The sequence below is a fragment of the Octopus bimaculoides genome, chromosome 24, assembly GCF_046866305.1.
Source record: "Octopus bimaculoides isolate indiv1 chromosome 24, ASM4686630v1, whole genome shotgun sequence".
NCBI lineage: Eukaryota > Metazoa > Mollusca > Cephalopoda > Octopoda > Octopodidae > Octopus > Octopus bimaculoides.
In genome coordinates this window covers 31,930,608-31,947,549 of record NC_142951.1, presented here as the reverse complement: position 1 = coordinate 31,947,549, position 16,942 = coordinate 31,930,608, and the positions used below count along the sequence as shown (strand labels likewise).

Genomic DNA, 16,942 nt, shown 5'->3' with positions numbered 1-16,942 from the left:
TGTTAAGACTCTTATTTTGGTTAATTATTCAGGTGATCAACGTGATCACCTGAATAATTAAATCAAGGCTTTTGGGTCTTTTTTTACGCAATTTCTTTTCACGATGCAGATTTGCTATGGGCTCGGATGTACCGGCCAGCTATCTCATACACATGGCAATCAAGCATACCTTACATTCACCTGCCCTTTTATTATTATTATTATTATTATTATTAATAAGGAGAGAGATGGAATGGGGATACATTAGATACCTGTAGATCACTCGATGATCTTTGATCAGGGCTGACTTGGAACCGAGGAAGCCTTACGTGGCTATTCGATCTCAGTTCAGAGGACACGTCGAATAATGTACTGAATGATAATGCACAACGACGGGATGATTTTGACTCGATCACCTCCGAACAATGGGTCTGCTTACTCGGGGCCGACTCGGGACTAAACACTATCTGAGTTAAGGATTTATTTGAAATGTGTTCATAAAAGTACACATGCAGATAACCAGGCTTGAATGTCATATAGCTTTCTCCCCTCCTCTTTCACTAGCTGACGCACCCGTTTATCTCTGGTGATATGGTAGAAGATCCTAGATGGCTAGCAGATTTTGAATTTATAATCTATATTAGTAGTTCAATACCTACATTATCCACACAATGTAGTTGCGTGGAATGGGTGTCGAAGCACGCCTCTCGCACTAGGATTTAGACGCAATTAAGTAAATTCCGGATTTGACGGTTTTGTTAAGGCGCATTTTTTGAAAATGTCCTAGATTAGATAATCAGCCTTCGTTCTATAAAACATATGGTTAGGGTTCAACTTATAAAGCGAGGGATCAAGGTACATTTATTTTCATTCGTTTCATGTCATTGTACATCCAACGAAGTGATTAAGAAAAATCTGGCCCTGTAATAAATTTCTTTTTGTCTCGTGTGTATATACGCGCGTGTGTATATACGCGCGTGTGTATATATATATATATATATATATATATATATATACATATATATATATACGTGTGTGTGTGTGTGTGTAATTGTGTATATAAGCATTTCATGTAATCCCTTAATGTATCATTGTTTGTTTGTTTTTTTAAGTACTTTGTAAAGGGTAAATCAGCTGGTGTAATTTCATTTACACTTTTTTCTCTTGCAATCGATGACATCCTCGATCGGTTATCGAACATGTGATTGTAAACCAGACTCTGATCGTCTCATAAGAGCTTACAGCTAAATTCATACATTAACATGCATGTCTGGTTTTATAGATTCTTACCACATCATTGTTCAGCCCCAGCTTTATATTTCAGCTTTATATCTCAGAACTACCATTGTTCAAGGGTGTAATTTGAAGGTTTAGCTGCCTTTACTAAAGTCGAGAAGAAACCTTATAAAAAAATCCCCTCTGCTAACTCGTTATATGTACAATACAAAGGGAAAAGGGATTATGCCACACCTCCGAATCTACGTTAAGCTGTATTAATTTTTGGTCTCTAAAGTGTGACCTATTTCGAGTGCATTCAATGGAGACTTCACTATCTATCACCATGTAGCCACTAACCTCTTTCTCTCTATCTGTCTACTCCTGTCTACTCCGTCCGTACATTCCACGATATCTCGACTGCTTCATAAACAAACATCGCTACTTAGATTTGTCTTCTTCGAAAGGAGATAATTCATCGCCACTCCGTCTACCAGGGCGATATTTGTAGAGATGTAATGGCTATGAGGATAGTGATGATAGGCTGTAGTAGCCGTGATTATCGAACTATTTATTAACGTAGGTAATTCTTCTAATTCTCGAACCCTTTCGCTTGGAGGGATATAGATATGCGATTAAGGTATTATCCCTAGCCCATGTATAACAAATCTTATTCATTCTCATTTAAAAAAAATATATGTAATACATTGGATAACGTAGTCTTAATTATAGTCTACGATCACGGTTGGATTGTCTTTGATCGTGGTTCAGTTGGGTCAGAGCTGTCCTGGGGCTAAACGTGATTAGAATCTAAATATTGTGATGTCAGTTGTGTTCGGGTTTCTTCATTTGAAAAAAATAATTTTAATTTAACGGCTATACTGCTGCCACGTGTAGGAAGAACACTTGGGTAAAAACGGAAATTGTCCGAAGGCACAAGTAATTTGAAGATTACCAACACACACACACGTCACATATATATATATATATATGTATGTATGTATGTAGGGTTCCATCAAACCGATTATATTTTAGAATGCTGTTGTGAATCATATGACTTAGAAATGAAAATGTGGTTTCGAGAGCCACTGCCCTAGATAAAACACATGCCTTATTAATACTACTAGCGTGTGACACTAGACTTTCCTATTCGTTTGTTTACAGTACTATCTCCGCCGCGATGGCGTGTGGCAGACGCGCGACCAGCTAGAAATAGTACCCAAATCTCCCTCAAATCACGCACTACAGCGCGGAAGTAGAATGGAAAGTCGTCATAGAACAATTGTAGTCAGTCGTTTTGACGACGTTTTCACGGTTGAAATTCCTTTGAACTTCTGTCACTGAGGTTAACGTGGGTACAACAGGAACTGTGTAACACTCCTTGAAGAAAAAAAAAAAAATACCACACCTAAAGTTCGCTTACGTAATAACAACCTTATCAGTAATATCTCGATATTTTTAAACACCTACTTTCCATTGAATTGGTAATAAGATATAGCATTCAGTTACATCCTTTTGGTCGTGGCCTGTTCACGTCTTTTAAACTGCGACAGTTCAATCGTTATTCATTCAACCCTCCACACCGCCCTTACAGTCTCTAAATTTAGGAAAACATTTTAAAAGGGAAGAATGTTATAAAATAAAGTCGTTCCTCTTTGATTGCTGTAGCAGAGGCGTACGCAGAGCATTGGACTAAAATGCTTTAAGTTATGAGTTCAAACGTCACAAAGGTCGATAAAATATCGGCTAAATACTGTAAATGATTTTATTTGATTTATTCCTTCGCCAATATTCGAGGCCTTGTGCTTATATTGTTAAAAATCGATTATTAAAAGAGTGATGTGGCGGTATTTACGTTGTTTAACAGACTCGATTTTATGGAATCTTGCTGTGGACCAGCATTGCCTTTTTAGAATCAGTACTCTATTTTGTCAACCCTGGAAAGCTGAAAGACCCTGTCGTCCATTCTACGGTCAATAAAGGCGAGTATCGTTCAAGTCGGGGCGGGGTGGGTGGGGTGGGTTCTGTCTTGTTGGTCGATTCTCGAAAATCTTTTTAACCTTGCGAGTTTGGGTACATGTTTGAAATTATTTTGAAATTCCGATTATTTATCAGTAAAACTCAATCGCAGAATCTTTGGCAGCGTGCCAGGCGAAAAGTTTTGCTTTATTTACTTTGCTTTTACGTAATGCGTTCCGAAGATGAAGATCGACTTTGCTGTTCATCTTTGAGATCGACAAAATAGATATACTAGCAGAAGGCTTAGTATTCCCATCCCTCCAACGTCTCTTAGAGGCAGTACCTTCAAGTAATTTTTTTTCTTTGTTTCCTTTAGGTGAAGTTTCTTGAAGGGGCTGGGTTGAAATTGCTATTTGTAATACAGAGATTTGGCAACAAGAGTTAAAAAAAAAAAACAAACAAACACATCAGCAAGAATTGAGTGGTTCTCAGTCAGAATCCATGTGGCCCTTGGGGGTCCATGTAAAATTTTGTTAAAAATCACATGCAATAATGCAATAAATTGGTTCTACAGTACATGAAATATTTTAATTTTTTTAAATACAGTTCCTAATGATATTCAATTATAAAAGTATAACAGGGATTTTTAAACATGGAATGGTTATGGAAAGTCCAGTAGCATAAAATAGACATCGCAGAAATCCATAGGCAAAAAAATGGTTCAGAATCCCTTGTCTAAATTGGTGCCTACTAATTGTTACATATCAGGGCTATTACTCTGTCTCGCCTCTGCCACCCTAGTCAGGCTCTTCAACAATTACAACCTGAACAGAAGGAAAGAAGATAAGAGTCAGCCATCACCTCCCCCCCCTCTCTCTGAAACTGCCACCATTCCCCCACCCCCATTATGTGGTTGAGTTGTATAACAAGTGCTATATAAGACATGGTTGTCAGTTGTCTATTTGAAGGTAGGGTATTGACCTAGTTTTAATATCTGGTTGGAACAGCAGTGTAACAGTCCCCCTTGCCCTTGTACAAACTTTTCATTCTTTATTTGGTTTTTGTCTTTTTTTGTTTTGCTAAACAATGTAAGTCTTCAGGACTGAAGTGAGGAGAGGGTTACTCATTCCATTTAACTATTCAAATGTGTGTATATACATGTAACCCCTCCCTGCTCCGGGTTATGTGCAACAGAAGCAGGTATTAGTTTAAAGTAGCTATCTGTGTATCAAACTTAATGCAAATATACCCGAGAAAGGCAAATTGACTGCAGTATTTGTCCAGAGATAATCTTTTATGGACTTGGTCTGGCTTTCCATTGGTTATCATAAGTGTTCCATCCAGATCAACTGATCCAATCAATGGAACAGCCTGCTTGGGAAATTGACCTGCAAGTGGCTGAGTACTCCACAGAAACATGTACCACTAATGTAGTTCTCAGGGAGATTCAGTATGACACAATGTGACAAGGCTGACCCCTTTGAGTTAGAGGTACAACTCATTTTTGCCAATTGAGTGGACTGCAGCAATGCGAAATAAAGTGTCTTGCTCAAGGACACATGTCACCAAGAATTGAACCCATGACCTTACGACTGAGCCAAACACCTTAACTCAAGCCCTGCAAACTAACAATCGCTTAAACTTATTTTACAGTTTCCATTGCTTCTTGAGGTGAATTCATAAGCCATGTTCCTTTTATGGACTGACTTTGCTTAAAAGCACAAATGTTCAATAGCAGGTGAATATCATCCTGCAGTGGTGAAGAGAAGGCGAGATGCACATTTCTGTGTTTTTGAGCTTTATCAGTTTAATATATTCGCACACACACACACACACACACACACACACACACAGACACACATATGTTGGCGTTAGGAAAGGCATCCTGCTGTAGAAACCCTGCCCAATCAGATTGGAGCCTGGTGTAGCCATCTGGTTCACCAGTCCTCAGTCAAATCATCCAACCCATGCTAGCATGGAAAGCGGACGTTAAACGATGATGATGATATATATACACTTACATACATACATACACACCTTTTGACACCAGTCTGTTGAGACTGCTCTTAATTCTATGATTCTAATTTCCCTTTAAAAATGACCTGAATTAAAACTGTTCATTAAAATTCCAATGTTAATTTGTTTCTAAACAATGAGTTTTTTAAAAAGAAATAAACTAATTTTCAAAACTGAAGCATAGTGAGTGGTTTTCAATATAAATATCTCAACAAAGGATCGCCATCTGTGTTGGCTGGCTGTTTTTCTTTTCTTTTTTTTTTAAAGCTCTTAGCAGAAAAGTGCAGTATTCTTGATTATTTACTGGCCTTGAAGGGTTAGCAAGAGGGAAAAGATTATCCTCAGTCCAAGGAGCTGACCTGAATGCTTTGATTTCATTGAGTCAACGGTGCAAAAGCTCACTGAGAGAACATGATGATTTTAATGGATGACAGATTAAGTCTTCCACTCTAGATTACAGAGAATTAGTAGAGCATCACTGAATACCTCATTGTTATGGGTTACATCTTCTTGCATTTTGAGTTTAAATCCTGCTCTGTCTAACTTTACCTTGCAACCTTCTGAGGTTAATAAAATAAGTACCTGGAAGGTAGAGATCAAGCATGGTTCCCTATGTGATTTCAGGTTCAGAGTCACTGCATGTCACCTTGGGCAGGTGTCTTTTACTATAAGCCCCCAGGCCAACTAAAGCCTTGTGAGTGGATTTGATAGACAGGAACTGGAAGACTGTTTTGTGTGTGTGTCCACATCTGTGATTGCTTGTATAGAAAGTTGGGCAATGTTGTTAGTTTCTCTTGTCAGAATAACTATTCCTGTTATCAAATTAAATCCACAAACCACCAAACATTTTGGCCAAAGATTCTATCTACTTTTCAAAGTGGGAAATGACCCAGACAAATCTACCCTTGGTTAACACCACCCAGGTAACTTCTCCCGTGTGTATTTAACTCAAGTCCTGCAAGCTAACAATTGCTTAAACAGTTTTACAGTTTGCATTGCTCCTAATTGTGAATTTATACCCTATCCTGTTGGACCAACTGACAGCTAAATGGACTCAGGCATGGGAAAATAAATGCCAGTGAATAAAATATTCACTTTCTTGTGCCAGGAAGACCCCCCCCCCCCTTTTTTTTTTACATATATGGAACAGTTGCTATACTCGTACATAAACAAAAAGGTCATTTGATTGATGACAAAGACTTTTACTAATATGCTTAGTCACAGATTAACTGTTTCTTTGAGAAGTCTTCTCGAATTCTCTCTGCGTCTTGTACTACTACTACAATGACTTTCACTTGTGAGAGTGAACTTATCTATTCACCAACTCTTCCCATTTCACCTAACCCTTTTCTTATACTGTATTTGATGGCATATTAAAAAATGCACTTTTATTTTCCAATGCACAGTCTCAAAAAGAAAAAAAAAAAAACCCATCCTGGATCTTACATGTAAAGTTAGATCCCACCCCCACTCCAATAAGCTTTAATGCATCAAAATCTTTTCCCGAATATGTGCTGCGGAAATTGGGGTGCATTTGTTATTTCCTTAAGCTCCACACCCGACGTTAAAACATTGTGTCCAGCCATTCTTCTTCTGCAAAGCTGAAATTCTTTCTACCTCTGCATGTCCAGCAGAAAGATCAGCTACATTTACCCCCCCCCCCCAACAATATGTACGCAGCAAGACAAAAGAAAAAAAGCAAAAGTTAGTCTAAATGAGGAAAAACATTAGATAATGAAATCCTTGATGTACAAGACAAAAAAAAAATGGACTGGCTGATCATGGAGTAACTGAACTGAAACACCTTTCATCACAGGTCTGTTGGATTGATTGACTAGGGTTAAAACAATCACTTTCATAGAATGTACACACACCTCCCCTTACACTTTATATTCATTCGTGCACATATCACACGTTTTGTCTCTTCAAAGGGAAGTTCCAATAAAAGTAGTTTCCAATTTGGGCTCAAGGCCAGCAATTTTGAGAAGTGACTCAGTCAGTGCCATTAACACCAGTATTTGACTGGTGCCTTATTTTATTGACCCCCTCCAAAAGGATGAAAATATAATAGTTTCAAATTTAAACACATGACCAAGATCAATTATTTGGCCCCCGATATTTGACTGGTACTCTTTTATCAGCCTAAGAGGGAGGAAAGGTAAAGTTTGATCCCTGTAGGATTTGAACTCAGAATGTAAGGAAGTGGAGCAAATACTGCAAGGCATTTTGTCCGGCACTCTAGTAATTCTACCAAAGAAAGCCATAACAATTACAATCTGTGAGTTTGCAACTTTACTTACCAATGTGGTAGTAATTTAGTTTGAACTAAATTAATAGTACTAATAACATAAATGTACACACCTACCTCTCTCTCTTACACACACACACACATACACAGCAACCAAGGTAATAACCTGAAAATTGATGTTAGCTCTCTCTTTCTCTTATATATATAGATATAGATATAGATATATATACATATATATAAAATGAATGACTAATGATTTTATTTTTAACTAATAAACAGTAATTAGACATAATCTGCTGGGTTTTTGTCCTAATTAGAGCAGTGTGTATGTACTATATTGCCATGGCAATCTAGTGCCATTCATTATCGTAGTAATGATGTTTTGACTTCAATTCTCTCGCTCCTAATGAATGGCAGCACATATTTAGCATGGGAGAGGTAGTATGAGATCCTACAGCAGTCATACCTTTCCCCTGGATGATACTTGATAATGTTTTAACTTTGGCTCAAGGCCACACGCATATATATATATATATATGTATATATATATATACACATACACACACTTCTGGTTTTATGGGAAATAAGATTGTAATGTCATAATTTTTTTCTTTTGTTTAGGATTTGAAACTAAATTACATTATTCAGCTTATTAGGTTTGTTATTTCCTGTCCTGCAGAGATCCCCCAGTCAGCAGTTCTGATCAAGTAGATTGATTCTCAAATGCATTCAAGCCATGACCATCCTATTTCTTGTTTTTAAACCGAAGAGACTTACTACATCGTATATTGTTCAATGTATAAAATGGTAGGGTGTGATTTGAGGGCAATTTGGCTGCTATTTGTTGCAGGTTGAGTGATCACAAAGAGGCCATTTTATCTTGGCAATAGTTGCTGTTGTTACACCATAGCAGAAAAAATATTTGTTAAATTAGGGGTTTTTTGGGGGTTTTTTTGTAAGGGGAGAGTTGTAGTCAAATTGGGATCTTTGAACCTTGGGAAGGGCAACATTAATCTTGAAGGATTTCAATTGAAACTAGGGATCAATGTGAATGCTGTATAATGTATGCAGTCCTATGGTTGTCATTGAAGATGTATCCCATTTCAGCCCTTGGACTGTGGCCATGCTGGGACATGGGTATGTAAAGAACGAGTGAATAAATGGCAGTTATGCTTTTGTCAAGGGCAATTAGGGAGGTAATCATTTTGAATTGTTCATCCCCAGAAAATTGGACCTAGAATTTCTATTCACCAATGGCCTAGCATTACTGCAAATGTCATATGGTCCATTTGTCCTCGTTGGGGTGTATAGCTAATTAAATGAACTCATAATCACATATTCCATTTATATAAAGGGTAGGGTTACAGTGTGTTGAATGAACCCCCTAATATCACAGCACGCCCCCTTCTTGAGAAAAATAACAGGCAACCAAGAAATTGGTGATATAAATTTCCATCAACACTGAGCACCCTATTATTGAACTGAATGGTTTCTTCATTGTATGTATGTCACCTGTTGAGACCCCATTTATTTGTTTTTCTATTACTTACACTGTACCTTGTAAGCTCATTGTTGAGCCATAGGTAAACCTTATCCTAATGAAACAAACCCCCTGTGACCATCTTGTAATGTTTATGGTTGGATTTGACTGGCTGTTTTGAGCAAGTCTAGGGACCATATATACAGAAGGTGTGTTATAAATGAACCAGGATTTGATCTGTCAGTTCTATGAAAATGAAATGTCTTATGACTGATGTTTGTCATGCAAAGATGGTCGATATGAGTAGACCAAAACATATGACCGGTACTTATATTGACGAAGTTGACAGGGATGAAGCTAGAGAATTGCAAGCATCTCACAACATTCCTGGTGCCAGATGCCCAACATTGGTTTTCATCTCACCCTAGTCTGTAGCCTTGTCAAAGAGATGAGTTGTGGGGTAACTGCACCTGACGAATAGCAACATTTTCTCACTGTCCATCAATCTTTGCAGACTCGGTTCATGCCTGCACACTATCAGCTGCAACATACCAACACCCGCTGTGCAGAGTGTCACCAGCAGAGACATCTTCTGGTTAGTTGAATGTGAACCTTCTACAAGAAGCCAAAGAACTGATGCTTCAGCTTAATTATCAGAAAACCGGAGCAACGTCGGGTAGCAATAATGACTGCAATGTTTGCGCTTGCCACCTCAGCTGGCCATTTAGGGTTAGCTTCCTCTCAGCCTGTCTCTGGGTGAGGCTGACCACCGTAGTCTGTTGCCAGTTGCAATAGATATCTGCCAAGAGAGGAGCAAACAAGTTTGGAATGTGTCTGTAAATCTCATGGAGTAGAACATCCCAACCAGGCAATTTATCCCTTGCATAACCACTTGCTCACTGCTGACAATTCTTCAGCAGCTGTTATTGGCTTTTCACAACATTCCACCTTTTCTGCCAAGAGTCTCTCTAGTCTTTTGAGGTAAGCACTGAAGTCCACAATCTCTGGGCTACCATTACCTACAGACAGTTCGTCAAAGTGGCTGCTGTAAAAACCTCACACCTATCTGGAGTTGGTATACACAATTGAGCCAGTATGAAATTTAAAGTAGCCATCTATGTATCATACTCAATGTATAAACACTGTATACACATCAGTTATTACAGCATTTGTTCTGGGATAACCCCTGTTATGGAAATCATGCATTTAAAACAATATTAGAGGGAGACAAGAATTTGTCTCAGACTCACGCCAAGTGTACACCATTGAAAAGGCACCAAAAGACGAGTAACTGATGCTTCCACTAATCACTGCTGGGATGAATTTTCATTCCCTTCTGATATTCATTTGTAACAGATGTTATCTCAAAACAAATACCTCAGTAACAGGCCCATCAACATTGTGTATGCATTAGGTATAATACTTAGATTGGCTATTGGAATTGGTTAGTTTGTATCTTGTCATGGTCCATCAAAGATGTAATTGTAGATGTGTTACTACATCACATCTCTACTTTTGAGCCCATCAAATGATTTTTTTTTTTTTTTTGCACACTTCTGTTTAAGCACATGGGTTTCAATTTCTGACAATGATGGTGTCATAGGTCAAGTGCCACTTTCATTGCCATTTTTACTGCTAATACAATGGTGGTGATATATTTTTGTAACCACTTTTAATCTGATAATTGGTCTTATCTTTAATTTGTTTTTCATTGCTAATTCATACTCAGAACTTAAATGAATGAAACTGACATTGAATATTTGCAGTAATGTGTGGGGGGGGGACGGGACGCAGGCATGATTGTTTGGTCAAGTTCATTTCTCAATTATGTAGTTTTGAGGTCAGTATTTGGTAGATGAAAACTTAAAGAAGCTTGTGTGTGTGGAGTTCTTTTTAACTGCATGGATACTGTTGGCCAGTGCCTTCCAATGCAGGCCACAGGTTGCCAGTGTCTTGTGAATAAAATTTGGTAGATGGTTACTGGAAGAAGCCCGTCGTGTGTGTGTGTCTCTGTTTGTGTATGTCTCTCTTCATCTGCCTTGGCATTTACATGCTAATTGTAAACAAGTGTCATTTATTTTATAATCCATCCACAAAAGCATGTCCAACTATTTAGCTGTTCACTGAAGGACAAAGGGAAATATTACCTTACATGCAGGTGAAGGTTGGCAATAGGAAGAGCATCCAGTCCTAAAAACAAAACTATTTCAGCAACAATTGTTAATGTTTGGAAAAACAAACCTAACAAAGTTGCATTCCCAATTACAGTAATCTCCCACCATATTGCGGTTTATTATTTAAACCTTTCGTTACTGTTTTTATTTTGAGATGCTCTGTTTTTCTCTCATTTATTTTAAATATAACAAAGAATTTAGAAAAATAACTTAGCTATCATTAAGCTAGTGTTAGGAACATTAATTGTGACTAAAGTTTGGTGGAAGAACTTATGAAAACATGACATTTATACTACAGAGCCAGAGAGCCGGTTTCAGCTGGGTTGGTCATGAAAGGGTTAAGCTTAAGTCATTTCCTCCATGGGGTTGTTTTGCATTTATAATAAAATATATACATACAAATTATGAAAATAATAAAGAAAAATATACAGTACTTTTTTTATTTCGCAGATTTTCACTTATTGCAGGGGTGAGGTTGTAACATAAAACTCACGATAGTCAAGGGATTACTGTATATGCCTTACCAAACTTTCTCTTTTGTATATCTTATAGAATTTATACACATACGTACACGCACGCATAATAAAAATCTGTGTGTAAGCTGTGTGCATGTGGATGAGTGTACATCATTTATTCTCTTTTGTTAATTGCAATATCTGTTTTGTATGGATACGTTAGTAGTACAATAGAAATGTATACACTGTATTTGATGGTATATAAGACGCACTTCTTTTCCAAACAAAAAGAATGTCTCCAAAAAAATCATGCAGGGTCCTTAATCTGAAGCTGCTTTAAATATCACATTGCTTTAATGCACTAAAAAGACATTTTATCCTGTCTATGCTCTGCAGAAATTGGGTTGCATCTTTTTATGCCATCAAATACGATTTGCTATATGATTTTTATGTCTTATTTTGTTGTCTATTAAAACTGTTTTCTAATACTGGTTTTTTTTTGTTTTTTTCTCTTTCCAGAACTGCCGGCTGAGGAAGGTAGGTGGACTTAGTTTCTTCCTTCAATTCATTCCATCATTCCATCCTTCATGCTGTTGTTCTCAAACGTCTTTCTGTTTCACTAAACTTCGGCAAATGATCGATTGAGACGGTTTGACAGCTTTCATTTGCAATGTATTTTTCACAGTTGGACAAAGAAAACAAAAACATTTTTTGTTTGCTTTTATTAGTTAAAAGATGGAATTAAGTCTTAATGCCAAGAATAGATCACAAATAAATCAAAAGACCAAACTTTCAGTAATATAACAATGTCATTAATAATAATAGTTCTAATATGGTAATAATAATAATAATTACAAATTTTGGCACAAGGCCAGCAATTTTAAGGGAGTAAGTCTATTGACCCCAGTACTTGACTGGTACTTATTTATTGACCCTCCCTCCAAAGATGAAAGGCAAAGTTGACAAAGAAAAGTTAATAATTCTGCCAGTTTGCCACCTAACTATAATGATAATAATAATAATTCTAATATAATGTAGTGCTGGTTTGATGAAGTGCTGGTCAGCTTGTGACAACATAGGGACTTGGACTTGCTTAGTGTAACAATGGTCTCTTTGCAATATCACATGTAGCACCAGTCTGGTGCAGTAGTAATCAACTTGCCACAGGGCTGGTTTGGTGATGGTCACCTTGCAACACCTCACGCAGGGCTGGTTTGGTGAAGTGACGGTCATCATGCTACATCACATATAGCACTGCCCTTGGTACAATAGTTAACTATTGTTTCTGCTTTTGTGCATCATGTCAACCTGTTACAGGAAAACAAGTTTGTTTTTTTTTTTTTTTTTTTTTTTTTTTTTTTTTTTTTTTTTTGCACCCAGCTACCCCCCATATTTCAGGATCTTAAATCAATTGTGGCTTATTTATATATTTTTAATTATTAAATGAGAACTGTGGGTTGCTTTGTTGTTGAAGAGAGCAACAGCTGGGAATATACAAGTCTGAAATTTCTACACGTGATGATAAATAATGGAGAGTAAAAAAGAAAAAAAAGTCTTTGTTCTTTTTGGTTTTCCTCAAAAGCTGTCCACAACCCTTCTACCACTATTTGAAAAGGGGTTCCGCCAAGCCCACTCAGTTTTTAAAACTAAAGGCCATTGCATTTTGCTTTTCCCCTGTTTGAACAATGCATTTGAAATTGGATTTAAATCTGGATTATATAAGTGTCTTACTAAGAGTTTACTGCTAAATGGCATGCCTTGTGTTATAAATAGCACTGGTGGTTGGTCATATGACCCTTTGGGAGAGAGGGTGATGTGGAACCAGAAGCCAACGGAGTAGGTAGTTGCTATGTAATGTCTGCTAAAACAGCCAGTTGAGGATCCAACCTTTCTTCCCTTTTGTTTCTCTCCCCATCCTGGGGTACCTTTTGCAAGCCATTGGACCAGGTTCTCAATTGCTCCTTCCCACAAGTCTCAAAGATCACAGAATCATGACTACTGCCTATCCTTCTCTGAATTGAACCATTCTCAACTGAACTCTGCCATTTAACCGTAACTGTGCAGGCTAAAGAAACACTTGTCAGTTATTCGGTGCTCCCACTGTTTGACATTGAACAACTCTGTCTTCTTATGGCAGCTACTTTCAGGAACCCAAGTGGAGTGGGTCGTGAATTGTAACCTGTTCTGTGGTTTTCTCACCAAGCTCTACATCCTTTGTCAATAACTTGGTGAAAGATCCTCCACATACATACAGGTTTGTGTATATACATGTGCATGTATGTCTCTATATTTACATGCATTGTTATATATAGGTATTGCATCATATGTTTATGTATATATGACAAGAAGTTAGCACTAAACAATTTCATAGCAATCCACTGAAGATCACCCTTAGTTCTAGCCACTCACACCCAAGCTGCCATGCAGTGGGATTGAACTTGCAACCATGTGGTTGTAAATTAAATTTGTTAACCCCATAGTCATCCCTGCGACACTTCAATCCTTACATTTCTGGTAGAGAGATACTTTTCCATTTTGCCATCCCCCACCCTTTTTTTAATTAAAAAAATTTTTTTTTATAATGAATTAAAAATTCATAAGCAAGCTGTGCATTTAAATCTTGGATTATTCTTAGAATGGATTAACAAAGATTTAGTAAAGTGACTTTGTCCATTGTTAAGTTGCTGCAAGTTGGACAGCTGAAATCCACCCAACCTGGTACTTGCCCATTGCTGGATTTTGGTAAAATGCTGGAAATAAAGACTGACCCTGAAGGGTAGCCCTTATGTAAACCTACCCTTGGTAAACCTACCCTTGTCATCTAATTCCACACACACACACACACACACACACTTTAGTAAACCTAAAACAAAGTTTAATACAACTAAATGCTTCCATTATAGTATATGTATTAAGTCTGTCTTGGACTACAGGACTCATAAGGCAGGAGTTTAACCTGGTTTCTGTAGAATGTGACAGATTACAACAATCCTCTGAATGGGGTGCCAGTCCATTGCAGTGTTAACTTCCCAGCGATTACTGGAAGAATTTTGTGGCTGAGTGGACCGGAGTTACGTAAAAGATGCAGCGTGGTCTAGGAATTGAAATCGTCTTATGATCAGGAGTCCAATACCCTCCACTTGTGTAGTTTAGTTTAAAACAAATGACTACAGGTTCAAAACATACTAGGCCATGCAGTACCAGATTGAAAGGATCTAACTTGTATTTGAATATAACTGAACAAGAGGGCCATACATGGATTTGATAGATTTTATTGTCAGTCATCATCATCATCATCATCTTTTAATGTCCATGTTCCATGTTGGCATGGGCTAGCTGGTTTTTGGCAGAGTCTGATAGGCTCAAGGGCTGCATCATGCTCCAGTGTCTGTTTGACATATTTTCTACAGTTCGATGCCGTTCCTTATGCTAACCCCTGTACAGTGTGTACTGGGTACTTTTTCCATGACCCCAGCATTAGTGCAATCACCATGCAGCTTGCAAGACTATGGACCTTGAGTGGAGAAGGAGAACTTTAAAGGAGTAGAGAATGAAGAGTGGGGAATAGTAAATCATGTGGAAAAGGGCCAGAGCGGAACAGATTTCTTGCTGTAGAAGAGGGACATAACTGTTCTCATTTTAGAAGAGAGGGTGGTGGGAGTAGAGATGGTGAGAAGGTGTCCATAGATCCTTTAAAATGTGGGGAGGTCAGATGTTAGAACCAGGGTCAGTGGTCTTGGAGCTGGTTGGTGTTTTTAATAGGGTTAATGCTTAGTCTGCCAGCACTACAAGTAGTCATCATCCACTACCTCCATGATCCACCAGATTATTGGATTAGCATCGGAACTTGGTGACCAAGGATGGGGGTAATTTTCATTTATTTATTTTATCTATTGGGTCAGTCAGTCGATGACGAAGTGGTTGCTACACATTTCAGTAATTAATTTTGTACACAGTTAATTTTCACTGCTGTTGGTTTTGCCCCAAAGTCAACTCTGATCAAGCAGACCTATGACCAAATAGTCCTGCTGTGACCATCCTGTCATTTCTGAATATACAACAACTACACCTCTCTAACATATGTTTGCTTTCAAGATAGTAAGTCATGAATAAAGGGTGGTTTGGTTGTTATTTCTAGCAGGTCGGAGGACTATGTTTTGGCTTCCTCTCAGGCTCATAGTCTTTCTGGTCAGCAACGGTGATAACATTGGTCAAATGTCACTGTCTTTATTGTATGGCTGTTTCACTCTTCCGGTTCATAGAAGTTGATCTCTTGCAAGAAGTCAAGCAGAAATGTCAGTATTACGAGCGTTCCTACGCTAACAGTCGCTTTCCTTCTCCTTCTCTTATTATAACCCCCCCCTCTCTCTCCTCCCCTCCATAATGAAATGGAATAAAAAAAAAAAAAGAAAAAAGGCCAAATGAATAAACGTATCCTGTGGCATTTAAAAATATTTAAGTATTATTAATATCATATATTAATATCTTTTAGATGGTTGTTTGATATGGTTTGATTCCATTCCACTCCTAATGTTTGTCTTCATATTCTAGCAATTATTAAAAGAAGTGGGAGGGACGATAATGAGATGAAGTAACTTTAAGCACGTGAAATATTGGACGGGGGAATTTCTAGACGTCATCGTCTGCAATTCAGTTGAAGTGTATTGATGACCCAGACAGGCAGCACTTCTGTCTTGAATGCAAAGTTACCGAGTTTGAAGGTTGGCTGAGATGTGTACATTGTCATCGGTATTTCTCTGGTATTTATTAAATCAACAAGGAGACTACATTAGGTCATTCAACCTGCAAGAAATAGCTTCCCAATCTCCCTCAAATCACTCCCAGCATCTTATAATAAAAAAATTAAAAACAGTATATCGATGAATACATTATCTAGCAATGTCTTGCAAAGAATTCTTTTATAGGCACAAGGCTTGAAATTTGGGGGAAGGAGAGAGGGGGACAGTTGATTACATTGACCCCAGTGCTCAACTAGTATTTATTTTATCAACCCCAAAGGAAAAAAAAAGGCAAAGTTGACATTGGTGGAATTGGAACTCAGACAAAATGCTTAGCAGCATTTTGTCAAGCATGCTAGCAGATTCGTTAGTGCGCTGGACGAAATGCTTGGCAGTATTTTGCCCATCATTACATTCTGAGTTCAAATTCTGCCGAGGTCGGCTTTGCTTTTCGTCCTTTTGGGTGGTCGATTAAATGAGTACCAGTTACGCACTGAGGTCGATGTAATCGACTTCCCCCAAATTTGAGGCTTTGTGCTTCCAGTAGAAAGGATTCTGTCAGCTTGCTGCCTAAAATAATGCCTTATTATCCTATCTACTATAGGCACAAGGCCTGAAATTTGGTGGGGAAGGGACAAATCAATTACAATAACCCCAGTGTGCAACTGGGACTTATT

At 37.9% G+C, this 16,942-nt stretch overlaps 1 protein-coding gene across 2 annotated transcripts in view; it reads left to right on the top strand.

Annotated features, from left to right (window-relative positions):
- Nucleotides 1-16,942, top strand: part of LOC106880767 (sarcoplasmic/endoplasmic reticulum calcium ATPase 1) — a 108,685-nt gene that overhangs the window by 6,821 nt on the left and 84,922 nt on the right. For both annotated transcript variants that reach the window (XM_089341057.1, XM_089341056.1), the window contains exon 2: nt 12,046-12,063. In XM_089341057.1, the coding sequence (XP_089197183.1) occupies nt 12,046-12,063 (18 nt within the window). The remainder of the gene's footprint in view (nt 1-12,045; nt 12,064-16,942) is intronic.